Here is an 18,938-nt window from a genome sequence, read left to right as displayed (position 1 = left end):
CATCACTACAACTTTAAGATAATGTGCATTGCCAAAATTTGATGCAACCATCTGCTTGAACTTACAATTGTGATATTATAAAAAATTTAAGTACAAAACATAACTACTATAATGATAAAATATAATTCTCTTCCGTCATCCACTCCTTTTCAATTTGAAGCGTGCTCTCCATGAGGCTACCAATCTATCAAAAATAAATAAAAATTAGCACACCCAACTTAGAGAAGGGAATAATCAAAATAACATAAATATAACATAATTAAGAGAGAAAAATCATTCACCTTACATTGTCCGATACAAAATTTTGTATCTTCTCCATGTTCTAAACCCATTATCACTAAGTGCTCCCGCACATTGGCCAATGTCCAATGCTTGTTCACTTGGACGGTTTCAACGGCACCACTCGACAATTTGATTGCAATATCAAATACCTCAATTGTAGCATTGGTGGATTGCAATGGAATCCATTCACCAAGCTTGCACATCCACTTTTCATAGAAGTACCGCACGTAAAGAGTGGAGCGCACTTTGATGAAATGGATAGCGATGCCAAAACTTCCAACCTGACACCGAAAGCGATCTCCGTTGTGAAGTCCTTCAAGATACCCCCACTTCTCGCAAAGGATGGCTTCCAATGTATCGTATTGTAGATCTTTGCAAGCATACATAGTATTTGTATGATGGAAAGGCAAAGATCCAAAGATGCTAGCAAAGACATGAGCAGGACAACACCATCCAAGCCCAATGGAACGTGAGGCTTTTCCAAATTTTAATGATGCTCTCACATCTGCTACAATCTTGGCTTTCAAAGACATTACAGTGAATGCATCTGGCTTTGGCCACTCCATGCTACGCAAGGTTGTAGCTTCCAAAGGTTGTAGCTCTCCGTAGCCTTCCTCATCTGTAGGTACAATGTACTTGTGGGTGTAGAAGGACACCCTCTCTCGTGCAAGGTTTGATGAAGTTGTGTTGGAGAAGAGAATATCCCCAAGACTTGCATGTATGGCCATAAATGTGCCTGAAAGGCATGAGAGTGGTTGCTCCTCCACAAGGCTAGAAGGAAAAACATCTACATAGAAACAAAACAGTGCGTGGGATGTAAAAAGTCCATTTTTTTGTTACCACCAAAACCATTGAAGTACAAGGGACATACAATTACAAGGAAAATCCCTTGGGTTGGTGATCCCTCGTAGACGCATGTGTCCAAACATGAAAACATGTTGAACGATTGCCACCATACCCTTGTCTCTTACTTGATTGAAGCCTAGTAGTCTTCCCTTCCAATGGAGATCAACATTTTTTCTTTCACGAACACGATGGGGATCGATTGCGGAAGGTTGCATGTAGACCCACGCACCTTCTTGAAAAACCTGAGGTTCCCATTCACTACAAGAGGTTGTGTGCTCTTGTGACGCTGTTAGCAACGGAAATACATTGGGTTTTTATAACCCCCGGCGTCGCTAAAACCGTCACTACGAGCGTCGCTACGAGAGCGTCGCTATAGGCGTCGCTATATGCGTCGCTATGAGCGTTGCTATATAGCGACGCATATAGCGACGCCTATAGCGATGCCTATAGCGACGCTCTCACGGAAGACTATAGCGATGCTCATAGCGACGCTACAGAGCCATAAATAGCGACACTTATAGCGACGCCCGAGAGAATTTTTTTTTGGTGGCAGGGCATTGAATGCCCTGCCACCCATCAACCATATTGTACTTGATTCACTTTTTAAAAAAAGTGCAAAGGTAGATAATAGACCCAAAATAGTCACCCACGAGACGCATTGTTTGAAAAATTGACAATTGTACACATCATAGGCAAAATGAATTGATTGGCAAATGTAATAATGACAATTGTACAACATCATAGGCATAAAGAATTGATTGGCAAAAGGAACTGCGGTGAAAAATGTAATAATATACATGGTTCAAAAAGACGTATAAAATCCGTCTCATGATACATAAGCTATGAGAAACCCTAAACTAATGCTATCTAGCTACGGCTAAACTGACGTCGTCTAGTCAGACGTCTCATTGCGTCCAAGCGGCATATCTGTCGGATTCTGCAAAAAAAGACAATAAGACAGCTTTCAGTAAGTATAAACATATAACGACATTTATAAAACAATACAAAAAATAAAAAAGAGTAAACCCTAATACTAACCATGCCGCCGCGAGAACTGAGAATGTCCATCAGGGCGTTTAAGCCCTTCCTGCCTGCGTACTCGCGCTCGTGCGGTGTGGGATCACGTCCTGTCATCGACCACTGTCAAAACATACAAAGATTTCATTATGTTAGAACTAAAAAACTCATAAACCCTAAACTATCGAACATGCATAAAGAGCAATGTGAAAAGACTTACAAAATCGGCCTCAAATGATGCCCATCCACCGCTCCCCAAGTGGTGCGAGCTCCCTGCCTCTACTCGCGCTCTAGCTGCATCCTTTTGTTGCTTCCACTTGTCGGGATTCTCGCGCGCTGCTTTCTTAGCATTCTTCCAATCTTCTTTGGCCAGCCAATCTGGCCTATTCCACCCATTCTTGATTGCTTTTTGCACTTCGGAACGCTTGTGTTTGCAGTATTCGCGCATTCAAATCTTCATCAGGTCTTCATTGAAGTGTTGATCCCGTGTTGGAACGGGAAACTCATCATGAAGTATGCTGATGACTCTGTTTTTTAAATCACTCGGTACTTCACTCCATTTGTTTAGTATGTAGTGTCTAAACAGCTGAGAGCAAAGACCACGCATGCGCGAGATCACCTTCTTGCCGTCATCATCCATGATGATGCCGCCGCTGATGTCGACGGAGTAAGGCAAGCCCTCTGGCCGGTGACGCGTGAACCTGGGTGTCCCGGCAGGGGTCTCTAGCGGCGTGTCGATGGGGGTACGGACGTCAGGTGTCTCCACCAGCGTCTGGGCCCCGAAGCGAGGAGTGTCGAGTGGGGTGGCTCCTGGCGGAGTAGGTAGAGGTGTGTAGCTTCTAGGAACAGTCAGCCGTGCAAAACCTGGCGTAGATGGCGATGCTGTGGCTGGTGTGGGGGCGGGCAAAGAAGGGGAGGGTAAAGAGCCTCGTCGAACACGAGGCGGTTTGGAGGCATCGGTGGCGGAATCCCCACAACAACCGCCACCGCCACCACTAGAGCGCCGGTGTCTAGACGAGTGTGAAGCTCGTCTCGTCGACGCCGAATGCTCCGAAAGAGAGGGAGATGCGGATGGTGTAGGAACGCGTGATGATGCACCAGAGCGATGACGTTCCACGTACCACTGTCTCTGTTGCGGTGACAAAGAAGAAAGAAACTCCTCATCATCCATACCTGCATTAAACACACGAATATTTAAACTTAATATTGAATGAATAGAGTAGACAATGACGCAAAGACCATTAAATACAATGACGTAATGACGCATATAAATACAATGACGCAATGAATCGAGTGATAGAAGAGGCAAGTCGAAAACTCAGAATTTTCAATCAAAAGATGTGAGCGCGAGTAGAAAAGAGCGTTATACACCATGGAAGGTACTTAGAGAGCCAGTGCTTTTACAACACGGAGCAAAATTGTTCAAATACAATATTTGTGGCTTTAAGAGATCTCTCTCTCATCCTCGCATAACTCAGCATAACTTCCTATATCTATATAGAGCTCTCCGTTTAAACACATATCCTCTGTTTCATTTTGTAGCTCCTCTGCATGCACCCCATATAGAGTAGTAGCATCTTGATGCTCGTCTGGCACCACCGCAGCAGCTTCTGATTGAGCATCTTCTTTGATCTCCTCCATTAATGTCGTTGTGATTGGCACATGGTAGCCTTCATACGTCCTTGCACTACGAGGGGCTACCTCTATGACGTACCACCAGTTTGATGTAGACTTTGTAGGATGAAATATTACCAGCCAGAGCCACATAACTTACATGAGAGCTTTCAAGCACATAACTTGTAAAAGGGGGATGTTAACTATTTATATACTTACTTGTTCACAATGCTCGGGTAGTACGAAAGTGTCTCTTAGGTCAGTCCATTTCTTAGTAGAATCCACCTCAAGAAAACCAGACTCTCCTCTACGCACAGTAGCATTGAGACCCTCCATGATTATCTTGAACCATTGCACGTCGAACAAGTCGACAAAAAATCCTCTGTAATCGATCCTCAAAATCTCTTGCAGCGTGCCGAAGTAAGTGAGTTCCGCCACCAAAGGATCTGCATCAGAGGAACGTCGTCGACTAGACTGTTCAAATTTTGCCATGATTCCACAATCTTGAGTAAAACGCTTTTTGTCGATTCGTTCCACCCTAAAATGTCGACCTTTACACCATGCTGCTGTGTATGACTTATACTACAACGAACAAAGATTATGAGTGGCCGTTCAAACGTTTATAAATAAAGTCACTTGCTTCAATTGGTTGTGCAACCATCTTAAGCTCATGAAGGTTGGTAGGCTATCCAGAACCGCTGGATAGTGCATCGGTGGTCGTCTTCCCCGTCTCCACTCGATTCGTGCCCTTTGTCGCTCTTGCTTTGCATCCTCATATTGTGAAATCCACTTTTGCATCACTGGATTGTGAAGCATGCAAAATCGGTTGATTTTAGCCTCTAGATCTTCCGTCATCTTCTTCTCAACACCGAGATTGCACATGAAAATCCCAGATATGCGCTCATCATCTATGGTTCGCCATAGCGTATCCCGGGATTTATCAAATCCGTCTAGCCACTCTCCAATGTACACTAGGGACTCTGATACCAACCAACCTTCTGCCATGCTACCCTCCGGACGTGCCTTTTGACGCACATATCCCTTAAGCGTTTTCATGAAACGCTCTAAGAAGAACATCCATCTGGAATGAACTGTGCCAACTATTTCCACCTCATCAACTATGTGAACAAGAAGATGCACCTGAATGGTTAGCATGGTAGTAGGAAAATGTTTCTCAAACATGCACACAAGCTCCGCAGCATTTAGTTTGGCGAATGGTATGGAGTCTACGTTGATCTCCTTTTGTGAGATCCATTGCACCAGCTTTGCAAGTTTGTAGATTGTGTTACGGATGTCGAGAGACAAACATCCCTCAATGGCAACCGGTAAAATAAACTGTAAAGTATGTGCAGCAATGATATTAAAGTCCACATTTTATGCAATGATATTAAAGACCACTATGAACGTACCTGACACATTTTATGCCAATCGTGTGACTTCAAACCGGTAAGCTTTCCTTCTTTAGTAAAACACGTTCGGAGCGAGTGCATTACGCCAGTGGGGGTCCGCAAAGATCGAATGGCCTCTTTTACTTTGCGTTCTTGGGCTCCTGTGAAAATCCATGGTGCTTTAGGGAGTTTTATCGATCCATCAGACGCTGTTTGTGGCCAATATTGCTCCATACGATCCACATTTCTAAGGTCAACTCTGGCTCCCAAAGTATCTTTCTTGCCGGTCAAATGGTCCCATAGTAGATTACCCACATTCTTGAATATGTGCATTGGATCGAGCAAGTGATTGATCATGAGTCGGGGCCAGTATGGTAACTCGTACCATAGAGATAGTCTCTTCATCCCTGGAGGCAATCCGTCATCGCACATCTCCTTCTGCTCTAACCATGCTTGTGCAGACATCCTTGGTGGCTCTCTTCCCAAAAAGCCGTCGCGTAACACATGATTCTCTAGAAGATACGCTTGATGACCTTCGTAGATTTTCTTCTTCAGTGAGGGTGCCCTACGTGCATTCAGTCTAGGTCCACATGTGACACATGCTCTATATCCGCTTGTTTGAAGCCCTGCATGTATACACATGATAATAGATCAACTATGGGAAAAAACAATATTTACAGTGTCTGAGTGAGGAGTGTCAATAGATCACCTGAGCATTCTGTTAGCCCGGGATAGTCATGCATGGTCCACATTAGAATGCCTCTGATCAAAGCATTCCATCGTCCTGTGTGTCGGCTCATATCCACCACCTCTATGCCAATCCACAATTGTTGTAGCTCTTCCAATAGTGGACGAAGATACACATCCATATTCCCCACTTTATATCGCCCTGGCACAATGAAGCTTAGCCATAGGTGCCCCTTCTTCATAGTCAACCACGGGGGAATGTTGTAGTTGACGATGACAACGGGCCATACACTGTAAGATGTTGATCTTTGACCAAATGGATTTACGCCATCCATAGCCAGGCCTAAGCGCAAATTTCGAGCTTCCCTGGCAAAATCCGACCATGTTCCATGCGCAATCTGCAGGAATTCGTAGCACACCATCCGAAGATTTATTCTCCTCATGCCATGATGCTAGGGCGGCCATGGACTTACATTCGAAGAAATGCTTGATGCGAGGAAGCAGAGGAAAATGTCGCAAAACCTTTTGTGGAATTTTTGTCCCGTGGAGATCTACTCGATATCTTTCGGGATCACATTTCGGACACTTCTCCATGTCTGTGTATTCCCCTCTGAAAAGAATGCAGTCATTAGGACAAGCGTGGATAGAATTGTAATCCATCCCCAAGTTTCGCAAAATCTTTCTTGCTTCATCTCGAGAATCTGGCATCACATTGTCAGCTGGTAGTATGTGCTCTTTCAGCAATCTACACAACATAAAAATATGATACAGTCGTGTAAAAATCTATCAGATCATTGTACATTTGGAGTTCTATTCAAGGAAACTAATTGTAATAGATCACCTGAAAAGCGCTGTGACGCTAGTGTCACTCCATCCAAACTTTGCCTGCATGTTGAGAAGAACCAGGAGTGCTTTCAATCTAGACATACGTGCTCCATTATACAATGGCGTATCGGCTTCACTTTTCATATCATCATAGATAAGCCTTTCTGAATCCATGATCGTCTCGATCATTTCATCAATCTCGGGCTCAAACATTGCCTCGTTGGGAATGTGCTCTGCATGATCATCCCCCGAGCTGTCAGAGGCTACATCTTGTGGCCTCACATATGCTGCTTGACCAAAGCACCTGCAAACACATCTATTGGGTTGCAAGATTGCTGCTTGTTGGCCAGCGTTAGAGTCCAACGAGTTATAATTGGCAACAACTCGATCTATAATAGATGGATCGAACTCGCCAAATTCGCGAACGTGCTGCAAAGAAACACGTCTTGTCCGTCGCACATCATGCTTGCATTGATTACAAGGACATAAGACCCTCGTTGAGAGATAGGTGTTTCGGTTGGACGGTCCCACATCCTCGTCGCTACTCATAATGAGGATAAAAAACTTATAACCTGGACAACAAATTTAATATTCTATTGGCATTCTTCATCTTATCTCTCTCTCTCTCTCTCTCTCTCTCTCTCTCTCTCTCTCTCTCTCTCTCTCTCTCTCTCTCTTTACCTCACATTCTCTAGTCATGTCCAATCCCCGCACACCTCGGTCTAGAGGTGCACGGAGATCAGAACCACCGGGTTATAATCTCGTCTTTATTGGTCAATACCTATATTTGTGGGTACAAGAAATCTACACACCCACGTCTACATGATACTGCATGTAGTGGACAAAACCCCTTTGCCTCTTCTCTAGCTGTAGCACTTCACTTCATCTTAACATCTTTTCACTGTTCGTCTAACTCTAAACCCTAAACCGTAAGTAATTCTTGCGTGGACTCGATCTAACGTAAATAAGCGTAAATCTAAATAAACGTAAATCTAACTAAAAATATAGCTAAATCTAATTTAACGTAAGTCTAATGACTAGAGGTTGTCTAGATGGTCATTGTGTCGGGGATGTAGTGACTCTTGCCGCCCTGAAGATCCACCTTCTTCCCTATCTTCTGAACACATTTCACCAGTACTTTTGGATCGACGGAGCCCACCATGAGTGAAGGCAGCAATACCCTATATTCCATTGAGGGCTTTCTTCACCCGCTTCATGCAGGCATCGCAGTCTATGGAGACCTAAATCTAATCTAATATAACGTAAATCTAAATCTAGCTTAAATAAACGTAAATCTAGTTAAAAATAAACCTAAATCTAATTTAATGTAACTCTACATATAACCTAATCTTTAACGTCTTTTAAGATAGTTTCCTACGACGTTATAACTCTCTTCCTCTTGTGTGTGTGCGCGTGTGTGGATGTGTGTGCCAATAAAAAGAGATAAATGGTATAACCTTTCTATCACCCATGCCAAGTATGATAGATTGATTATGCCATTTCCCTCTTGAATAATAGGTCTTGAGTTCAACTCCTCGTTGGCTAGATCTTTAGGTCTTTTAATTTTAATTAGTTTCCTACGACGTTAAATTAGTTTCTCTCTCTTTCTCTCTCAATGTGTGTGCGTTTTTTTGGATCGTATGCATGTTTTCTCTCTCTTTTCCTCTCTCAATGTGTGCGTTTTTTGTTTATGCATGTTCTCTCTCTCTCTTTTCCTCTCTCAATGCGTGCGTTTTTTGTTTATGCATGCTCTCTCTCTCTTTTTCTCTCTCAATGTGTGTGTGCATTCTTTGTTTATGTATGTGTGTGTGCGTTTTTGTTTTTGTTTGTACTCTCTCTCTCTCAAAAACACTATGTGTGTGTGTGTATGTGTGTGTGTGAGAGAGAGAGAGAGGGAGAGAGAAAGAGGGGAAGGGAACATGAGAACGAGGAGAGGGAAGGAGCATACCTGGCTCTCCTTCCTCTCCTCGTGTGTGTGTGTGTGTGTGTGTGGAGAAGAAAAAGAGAGAGAGAGAGAGAGAGAGAGAGAGAGTGAGGGAGAGCGTTACCTGCTCCTTGCTTGAGGGCGCCAAAAAACTCAGATCTGAGATCTGAGTTTTTGGGCGCGCTCGGTTATTTTTTTACCCCAGCCGGCGTCGCTATGAGCGTCGCAAATTTACAAAGAAATTTTCAACGCTCATAGCGACGCCGGGAAATTTTTTTTGAGCGTCGCTGTGTGAGCGTCGCTAATATGAAGAGCCTCTTGTAGTGATTGCTGCTCCTCATTCTTTGAGTTGTGGAGAACCATACTTTGAATGATGGGTTTGGGGCGTCTATTTTGACCATTGTTTGCCATGGATGCTTAAGTGGGAGCTTGAAATTGCAATGGAGAGCTTGGGGAAGGAGGAGGGAGACAAAGTTTAGAGAGAGAGTGGGAGCTTACAGTTGCAATGGAGAGCTTAAGGAAGGAGGAGGGAAACAGAGTTTAGAGAGAGAGTGGGAGCTTAAAGTTACAATGGAGAGCTTGAGGAAGGAGGAGGGAGACAGTTTAGAGAGAGAGTGGGAGCTTAAAGTTGCAATGGAGAGCTTGAAGAAGGAGGAAGGTGTAAGAGTTTAGAGAGAGAGTGAGAGCTTTGTGTTATGGAAAGGGGCTATGGAGGAAGGGAGTCTTGGAAAAAAGGTTCTAGAGTGAGAAAATGACTTTTTGATCATAGGGTAGGTTTGGGGGGAGTTTTGGATGGAATATTTTGAATTTTTTTTTTTTGAAAATTTTGAAATTTTAGGGTTTTTGCAAAAACGTATCTGTGGACCCACCACTCCCTCCCTCCCTTTTTCCCCCTCCCTTTTTCCCCCTCCCTCTTTTACCCATCCACCTCCCTCTAGGATACAAAGCAATAAATGAGTGGACAACCCTATTATTCTCTCTACTTTCTTAGGTTCTAGACTTATATACATTGCTCTCTTCCTATTGGCTGGAGCCTAATTAACTTTAATCCTATATGGCCCAAGGAGAGTCCACATTTTTCCTAATGTCTAGACTCTATCAAGCACTAAGCCCACTTCTAGCTTCTTTATTGCTAAAGTGTAAATGGGATAGATGACATATCTTTGAAAAAGAATTCTCTAAATATGCACTAGGTCACTCACCACCTAAGTATCATTCCCCAGCAATGGCATCAATGTTAGCGGGTCTCCGCAATGGACGTGTATATCATAACTATCTAAAAGTAACATAATAATGTCAATACTCAGGGAAGTGATTCGAATGGGGCACAAACACTCTTTGAGGTTGTCAATCCTCAACAAAATAAACCTAACAACAAGACACACCAACTTAACAAGCTAACCACTACTCTTGGATCACAAAATTTGCATATGTTGTGTCTCAATGCTCTAGGTCACCATGCCATTTTGATGACTAAACGGATTCGGATCATCATGAAACTTTAAGGGAAGTTATATTAGGTATAAGGAGACAACTCTACAAAGTTTGGTGTCCATATGAAAAGGTACCAAAATCACTATCCATCATGTACCTTGCATGTCACATAAATTGCAACAAAATAGCATAACAAGTCGCCCTAAGGTTTATAATGCTCTCCTACAATCAAAATGTCATAAATTTGTGATTTAAGCACTCAAAACTAAAGATAAGATTCACAAATGTGTAGTCACAAACCACGACAAAACTTAAAATGTTTACACTTAATTGAAAGACCAAGAGACAAGAAACACAATGCAATTCTTGAAATTGAATTTGGATTATTGAATCAAGAGAAAAATGATTTACACATTGGAGTACAGTAGCTGCTTGATAGTCATACAATAACGCCTCTTCTTTTTACAAAAGATAATAACCATAATGATGTTTCAAAATAAGGCTTGTGACTTTATAGGTAGGGCTTTCTAAATGGCCAATGATTGGCTACTTGGGCTTTGAGTGGTGCTACCCAAGCAACCAATGCGGGATATTTTAAACTCGAAAAGTTTATATCTTGCTTGCGTCCTTATGTTTGAGAGAGAGTAGATTATCAAGATCCAAAACCTATGATGGAGTTGGTTGAAAGGGTAATAGATTATGTCATGCTGGTCCGAATTAGCCTTAGCGGAAATATGGTTAGGTCGGATTTTGCTCAGTTGGATATGTATGCCAAGAACATTCAGTTAGACAGTTGTAACTCTTTTTATGGTAGAAGTCACGAGTAACAAACATACAAGAGTAGAGATGTATTCAAGCTTTGATCAATGCAGTTTTCTCACTGTGTCTGATCTTCTGTGTCTAATCTTCTTCTCTTGGCTTTGAATTTTCTCTATCTGAAGTTGTCCAACTATTTTTTTTAATGAGTTTGATCATGGAGTGAATTTTGATTCTCTATTGAGAGTATGTTTTTTGAGATTGATCATTGTGTTGCTGAACCCGAACGCATTTGGCAATCTTGTTGTGCTTACAACTTTGTTAGACTTTGGTTAAAATTCTCTCAGTGTCAGCATTGCTGCGGGTATCTCTGTTTCATTAACTGATGATGTATGTCAGAGCAACCAATAAGGGTATCTAGGGTCTATTACACAAGGGCTCACGCCTAAGCACGAAATATTTCAGATCCTTTCCATTATGAAGATACAATAGAGGAAGAAGTAGAGGTGGATGTCTAATCAAAAGTGCAACTAGGAAATTAGTTAGGGGAGGGTTCAAGATCATCAGCAAGAAGACAGATGGGCCAATTTGTCGACGCTCTACTCTTGACAGCAGGATTTGCAAGAAGTAGAAGAAGACTCCACTTTGACCCACTACAGGTATCTACTAGGAAAAGACCTAGGAGAGTACCTCAGCCCCTATGGCTCAACCACCTCCACCTCCTAATCCCAAGGTTAAAGTAGAAAAATTTAGAGACAAGTCTGGTGAAGATGCAGATTGTCGTGTGGCTCAATTTGAGACCAAGTGGCAAGCTAGTGGACATCAGGCAGTATATGGTAATGATATAAAATTGCAACAATTTGTAGCAACACTAGAAGGTAAAGAAATGAGTTGGTTTAGCCAATATGGAATTGCACATTTTGCAACTTATGCTGCACTCACAGTAGCGTTTCTACAAATATTTAGAAAAGATAAAGCTCCAACTGATATTCTAAAGAAAATCAGAGACAGTAGACAGGGAAGTATGTTGGTGGAAGATTATGCTCAGACATTCAGAATTTTGGTGGAGAGATTATAGGGTAATAAGAGACCCACAAATGAGATGTTAGTAGGTTATTTTTTGAAAGGTCTAAGAAAGGGATTGAAGAATGTTGTGGCCAGCATAAACATTGTAGGTGGCTTCAACAATTTGTTCACAACTACAACAAAGAATGAAAAAAGACTTGGTATGACCAGGTGAAAATCTAGGACCAAGCATAGCTCTGAATCAGAAGTAGAGTTAGATGTTGAGTCTGGAATTGATGAAGATATTGATTCTGAGGTATCCTTTGATAGTGAGGTTGAAAGCAGGAAAGGAAAACAGAAGAAGAAGAAGTAGAGTGGTAAGAAGAAATAAGATAAAAAAGAGAAAGAAGAAGATTTGATTAGTCAGTTGAAGAAAATTGGATATCATGTTGTAGCTCCAAAGGAAAAGTAGTAATGTCAAATTTGTGGAAGGGAAGGCCATAACACAACCCAGTGTTGGTACATCCCTAATAATATGAGTGGATCAACTCCACAAGTAGGCAGAGAGAGAAATGATGCTAAAACAAATCAAATAGCTCCATTTAGAGGGAGGCCACCATTTCAGAGACCTCGAAGACCACCTTGGAGAAATCAACATAATAATCAGAGAAGATCACCAAGCATCATGTCATGTGTGTATTGTTCAACACCAGATCATTGGGTTGGACTGAATTGTGCTTTGCGGGTCAAGCATAGAGAAGACAGAGGGATGCCAGTTGTACCCTACAATCAAGATAATTAGCAGGCTAACCCACAACAGCATCACCAACATCAACCACCAACTCAATAAAATGTCATCATAATTGACATTGATGAGCAACAAACATCAGATGTGTTCCTTGGTAAGAATATGGAGTCTCCATATCAAGAGTATTGTGATGAATAGGCTTGTGATTGTAATTAGTGTGGGAAGAACCAAGAGATAGATGTAATGGTGGTTTTTAGAATGTCTAAGGCTAAAGGTCCTATTGATTGGAAGGAACAAAAAGGAATCAGAGGATAGGTTCAGAAATAGGTGCAGAAGGACCAAACGAATTAGAATGTAGATGATAGTATTTTAGATGTTTAGGGGGATCAATTGCAACAACACTATGAGAGACCCTTGATGAAAAAAGATGATAAGGATTGGTTTGAAGCATTAATAAACTCTCCATTACCAATGTACTTGGATAAGTTATTATATATGGTTCTAGACTTCAAAGAAAATTTGTTTCTTTTCATCCTAGATTCTTATCCTTCTCCTTGTTGACCACCTTTGTAAACAGGATTTTCACTTGGATGCAGCTTTCCTAGCTTTAGTTATCCCTCTGTCAAAAGTGTGCGTATGAAGTGATATCTCACCTCAATGTGCTTTATAATCACCCCCTTAAGACAAACTTGGGATTTTACAAAGACTTCATGTGTTCTGGTTCATATGGCTGACATACAGGTTCCGCACAAATAAGGGCATTGGTGTGCATACAACAAAAGCTATTCCACTCACACAAACTATCTCCCCTCAAACAAAAATTTTCCTCTTCTAGACACAAAGGGTGTATGCACACAAAACATCGGGGTGTAGGCACACAGACAAGCCTCCCCTGGCATAAAAGGGTAAGCACACAAGTATCCCAATAACAAGGGTAGATACAAAAACCTTCCCTTGACACAAATGGGGGTCACACACAGCTGAGTGCACACAGATTCCCATGGTTATTGGGTTGTTGTTGTTTTGGAGGATTTTCTCCCCCGCACAAATTCGCAAAACTTGTTGTACTTTTTTGTTGTTGTCTTTGCCATATCTTGATGTTGTTTTTGTAGTAGATTCATCTTCATGTTTTTGTCTTTGTTTGATGTTGTCGTTCATCATCTTCATCTTCATGTCCTAGAATTAAATTGTTCAAGAAGTGGGAGGGCATGATTGTTCTTGATGTGTGTGATGATGCTTTTGATGATGTTGATTAAGTGTATTTAGCAAAGATCAAAGGTTGTGCACGTTCAGAAGGCGTTGATGTCATGCCTCTCTGCTTCCATGATGGGAAAAAGAGCAGAGGATGCGAGTTAAGCCTAATTGAAGGCTATATGTTTATCAAAAGCAGTGACCAAGGCTCGGGAACAAGCACATTTATGCTAAATGTATACCAAATGCGACTTTTAAGGGCCAAAAACGTTTGAAGGTAAAATGGGGGAGCACCGATGACACCATGCAAGTCTTGAGGCTCAGACTAGCCCAGCATAACAATGAGGTTCTTCACATTCAAATGCAAGGTGAAATAAGAGAAAAGTATTAGAAAAAAAAGAACATGGAAATTTTTTGGCAATTAGGGGATTGTTTTTGTTGTGAGAGTTCTTTTCTTCCTTTTGGAAATCAAAGAGAGAGAGAGAGAGAGAGAGAGAGAGAGAGAGAGAGAGAGAGAGAGAGAGAGAGAGAGAGAGAGAGAGAGAGAGAGAGAGAGAGAGAGGAATACATAGGAGGAGAGATTCATCATCATCACTGAGCGCTCCTTTGTCTTCATCAAGCACTCAATTAGTTTATGCTTTCATAATTTCACTTTTATAAAGGAGCTTAAACAGGCTTGAATTTCATTTAGTCCAATTAATGGTGCCATTAGCGACCCGCCTTGGCAACCGTGCATCAAAACATATCTATGCTATCAGTTTCAATAGTTTTGTGCTTTGTTTTCATTGCAAAGTATTGTGCGGTGTTGTGCATCTCTCCCTTGTCTCTTTTCCCAAAGCTAGCAGCCCGGCGATGTCCTAGCTTAGCCTTCAAACCCCATATCGCTCGACAATATTAACATGCTTTTACCCCAAAACTAATGACTATTGAACTATTTGGTATGAGGTAGACATAGAGTTTGGTCTTACTCTACAAGTGATATTGTCCCCAATATGGAAAGTTTTCTGGATACCCAACCATCTCCAAGTATAGTGTCCAATTCAATTGTAGTAGGTAACTTCTATTAAGTCATGTGCTCCTTGTCCTTTGAAAATCCATTGTTTAAAACAAGCCACAAATACATGGATAATCAAGAACCATTGAACATATATCCTTGTTGAGTCATTGCTTTCGGGAAATCTTCTTTGATTTTGGATTTGAAGCTTGCTATGATACATACATTAGGGCCTCACCATTCCACTGATTTGGTGGTGGGGACATGCAAAGCATGTAGGTCCCCATGTACACCTTCTCTTGATGAAATCATGTATTCTGCAAAATAAACAAATAAACCCATTGTTTTGTAAAAGATTGTGAATTTCTTTCAATGTGCAACTTAGGCTTGACTTAGGCTTTACACATGTTTCCACTCCACAACTCTTGACCAAAAGATAACTGAAATTAGAGAGAAAAATGAATGAAATAATACGTAACAATGGTTGAGTGTTAAGTTTATTGCATCAAATAGATAATACTTTGTGTTCCTTGCCATAAGAATGGACCAGGGGATGTTCATCTAGAACATGTTGAAATTTTGCTAGCCAGCCACTATAAATCACTTTGAAATCAAGAGCATGACATTTCCAATGGTTTTTCACTTCATCTTTCTTGGTTCTATTCACTTTGTGTGCACTTTTGCATGAAGGGGGTGTTGTTATCTAGTCAATACATGTAAATAAATAAGTTTCCAAAGTTGATTCTCTCTGATTATATGAATTTCACAAGATGTTAGAAAGGATGCCATGAAAACTTAGAGAGCGGAAAGAAAGAGTGTGAAAATGCAACAAAATAGACAAATATCTCACCAAATGTAGGGAAATGGAAAAAAGTAAACATTTGAAAAAAACTGATAATTCATCATTAACACTAGAATGGTAACAAGACACTTTTATGTCCTTGGACACTTTTGTGTCCTGTTAAGTGATCATTTTGCTTGAATTATTTGAAGTGTATGAAAATGAATTTCTAGGTGCTATATATCCACAAAGTTGCCTTATGAGCTGAAAAAAACTCAGCATTTTTTTTTTACTATCGATCTCACCATTAACCTTACTCCTGCACAACATTTTTTGTGAGGTTTAGATGGCTAGAGGTCAGGCCTTCATAGTTCTCAACATGTTTTGATTCTTGTAGGGAGAGCTAAGTGTTAAAATTGAAAGTTATGACCAATTTACAAGAATTGCATAATCCTAATTTTTGGCCAAAATTAGCACTTTTATGATTTTTTTGGTGGCTTTCTTGATATCCAAATTCAATTTTGATTGTGTAAGTGTAATGTATAACATAAAGCTAATCTTCCTCGAGTTTTGGGGGACCTAATATGCTATATAGCATAGTATATGATGATGGTTGAGTTTTTTGATTTTGCTGAAGAATACGATACATTTTAGAGTAGCAAGTATAACTTTCTGAATATTGCTAGTTTCTTAGGCCAATTGTGTGTATTTTGTAGGTAGTAACCATATCTAATCATAGACTACAAACTTGGCTAGATATTGAGTAGTTTCTATGGGTTTCTAGAGGTCATAATGCTAAACCCAGTTCTTTCATGTTTGCTGTATTTAGCACTTTATCATTGCCCCCAAGGTTCCAATTGTAAGAGATCTATTATCTTTTTGATATGCTCCATGGCTCCTTTTGAATCCACAAGCCCAAAGGGAACTAAGAAAACATGTATATAGTATCTGTATTGAGCATGACTATAGAAACTTTGATGATAGGTCCGCAGAATGGCAAAAATGCAACTTGTTTGTACCTATTTTTTTGCCCAAAAAACAATTAGCGAGGTAAAAGCAACCATATGTTTTGGCCACCAACCCATTGAAGTTAATGGGGCATTTTATCTCATGTCCAACAAAAATCTCCACTCTTATTTATATGCAATCAACCGTAAGAAATTGCTGTTTTGGGCAAAATGCACTGGTCCATCAACTTTGGAGGCTTGTAGTGACCAAGGGATGATAAAAATTACAAGTTTCTCATTTTTTCCATATGCAGTAGTTATTGAACTATAAGCTCATGAAAGGATTTTTCAAAATGAGTGGATCTACTATGGTTTTGGATTTTTTTTCCCAAAACCCTGAAAGGACACTTTTATGTCCTGTTAGATTACCATTCTAGTGTTAATGGTGTTGTTTTTAGACCCTGAAAAAGGAAGGTTTCATATTTTCTATCTCGATTTTGTGTAATATAGAATAGAGCAAAAGGCCAATACTTTGGGTTCAAAATTTGATGCTAGGACAATGCTGACAACCATATATAGTAGTTTCAAGTAAAAGACCTAGACATTTAGCCATTTTTCCACCGAAATAGGACCATAAAATCCCAAGATAGAGGACACAAGAAGCCATACTTTTGTATACATGTCAAATGCCTATGGGTGTATTCCTTAATCTATGGGTTAACAAATAAACCTTTTTTAGGCCTTAATGCAAATATAGAAGTGTGCAGAAAACTTCATTGACTCAAATTTGGGTGAAGGATTAGCGAATCTAGATGGTAGACATTCTAGAGAGCAACAAAACTAGACTACTAGGGAGGTTAGACTAGGTGAAGAGCACATGGGTAATAGGCAACAAAATGTAGATATACCTAGGTGTAATAAGATACAATTTGATCAAGAGGAGGATCTAGCTAGCATGGATAATCCTTTCAATAAATATTTAGTAGATATACATATAGAGAAAGAATATGAATCATTGGAAAATAAAGGGGGGAGGGGGGGGGGGGGGGGGGGGGGGGGGGGGGGGGGGGGGTAGACAAGACTAGTTACTACCAGATAACCAAGAAATAGAGGAGTGGAATCTAAGTTCAAAAGTAGACTCTCCGATGGTAAAAATCAATAAGCCTTTGAAATTAGAGTTTTAAAAAATCTAAGCAGGGTTTTAAAATGTGTCAGGATGTTTTTGCCTAGGAGAAACATATTTGAAGGGCGTCCTTCCTGAGGTATGCCAAATATCGGATACCACATGCACAACTAGTATGACTTCAAAGGTATAGGATGAACCCAAATCATGCATTCACACATTAGACCTAGAAACCACCTTAACACTTGTATCTCTCATAGAAAACACCATCATCACACATATATGGGCTCCACCATTAATGTAGGCTTGAGGGTGGGAAATCCCAATGATGTGCTTCCTCTTAAAAAGGGAATCAATAAGAGGAAGCACATCATTGGGATTTCCCACCCTCAATGCCATGTTATGCACCACATTCACCCCTTTCTTGGCTCATGGAATCTTGGTACCAACATTGGTAGACCACTATCTTCTCACCCTGATGTTTGATCTTTGACTCTTGGTGTCACTTACCAAATCATATTCTTGAGATGACCTCGACCTAGTTGGAAGTCCTCTTGCTTGATCTTGTGGTGCCTTCTTCTCTTGCTAGTCTCTACATTCTCCTTGCTTGCATCTACCTTCTCCTTCCCCTTGCAACTGCAAGTTTCTGGACCTTTCTCCACCAATTCTCCTAGTACATGCATATCCTACATATCAACTCCAGAAATATTAACACAAGACACATCTTCATTATCTAGAGGAGGTGGTGGTGCTTGATTTTCAAATTGGTGCTCTTTTGGACCATTGAGTGGCCCTTGCCCTTTGCCTCTATCCAACATGAGATACATACCTTCCATTTCTCTTTGTGCATGTGGATATTCAGGAGCATAGTGCCCCTTTTCTTTGTAGTTGTAAAAATGATTAGGAAAAGACCTAGCTCTACCTCTTTCTCCTCTTGGCTGACCTTTGTCCATAACACTTAATCACAACCCTTGCATATGTTGTGATAAGTCATACATAGTATGCAACCACTATTACGTAGCACTTGCCATATCTCTGTTTGCTTGATCCTCCATATGAGCCTCACCATGTGGACTTTGTGCTTGGGTAGAGGCCACCACTTCATAGCCTAGAGCACCTTACTCAATGTTCTTCTTAATCTTGCGGCTCTTTGCTTGAGAAATTACCACAATTCCATTTTGGTTCTTTGTGCTATCAAAATCTACCTTTTCATCCACCTTGGGATGCAACCATGCCATGAATTTGTCTAGCTCAAAATACTTTCCATTGTTTAATTGCATATAGATGTTGACAATTTTGTCCAAACCAATCAAGAATCATACTGAAATCTTCACTTATATCTTGCTTGAGGGCCTTCAACTTCACATCCATGTTCA

At 40.8% G+C, this 18,938-nt stretch overlaps 1 protein-coding gene across 1 annotated transcript; it reads right to left on the bottom strand.

Annotated features, from left to right (window-relative positions):
• Positions 1–106: 106 nt before the first annotated feature.
• LOC147453019 (uncharacterized) lies at positions 107–18,398 on the bottom strand. Its single transcript, XM_086519334.1, has 4 exons — positions 18,392–18,398; positions 18,180–18,248; positions 282–1,069; positions 107–184 (listed from the first exon to the last, which is right to left on the bottom strand). The coding sequence occupies exons 1-4, from the start codon at positions 18,396–18,398 to the stop codon at positions 107–109; spliced, it is 942 nt and encodes a 313-aa protein (XP_086375460.1).
• Positions 18,399–18,938: the final 540 nt, after the last annotated feature.

The sequence above is a fragment of the Adiantum capillus-veneris genome, chromosome 8, assembly GCF_014529385.1.
Source record: "Adiantum capillus-veneris isolate H3 chromosome 8, ASM1452938v2, whole genome shotgun sequence".
NCBI lineage: Eukaryota > Viridiplantae > Streptophyta > Polypodiopsida > Polypodiales > Pteridaceae > Adiantum > Adiantum capillus-veneris.
The sequence above is the reverse complement of the archived record's forward strand: the minus strand, read 5'-3'. Positions and strand labels throughout refer to the sequence as shown.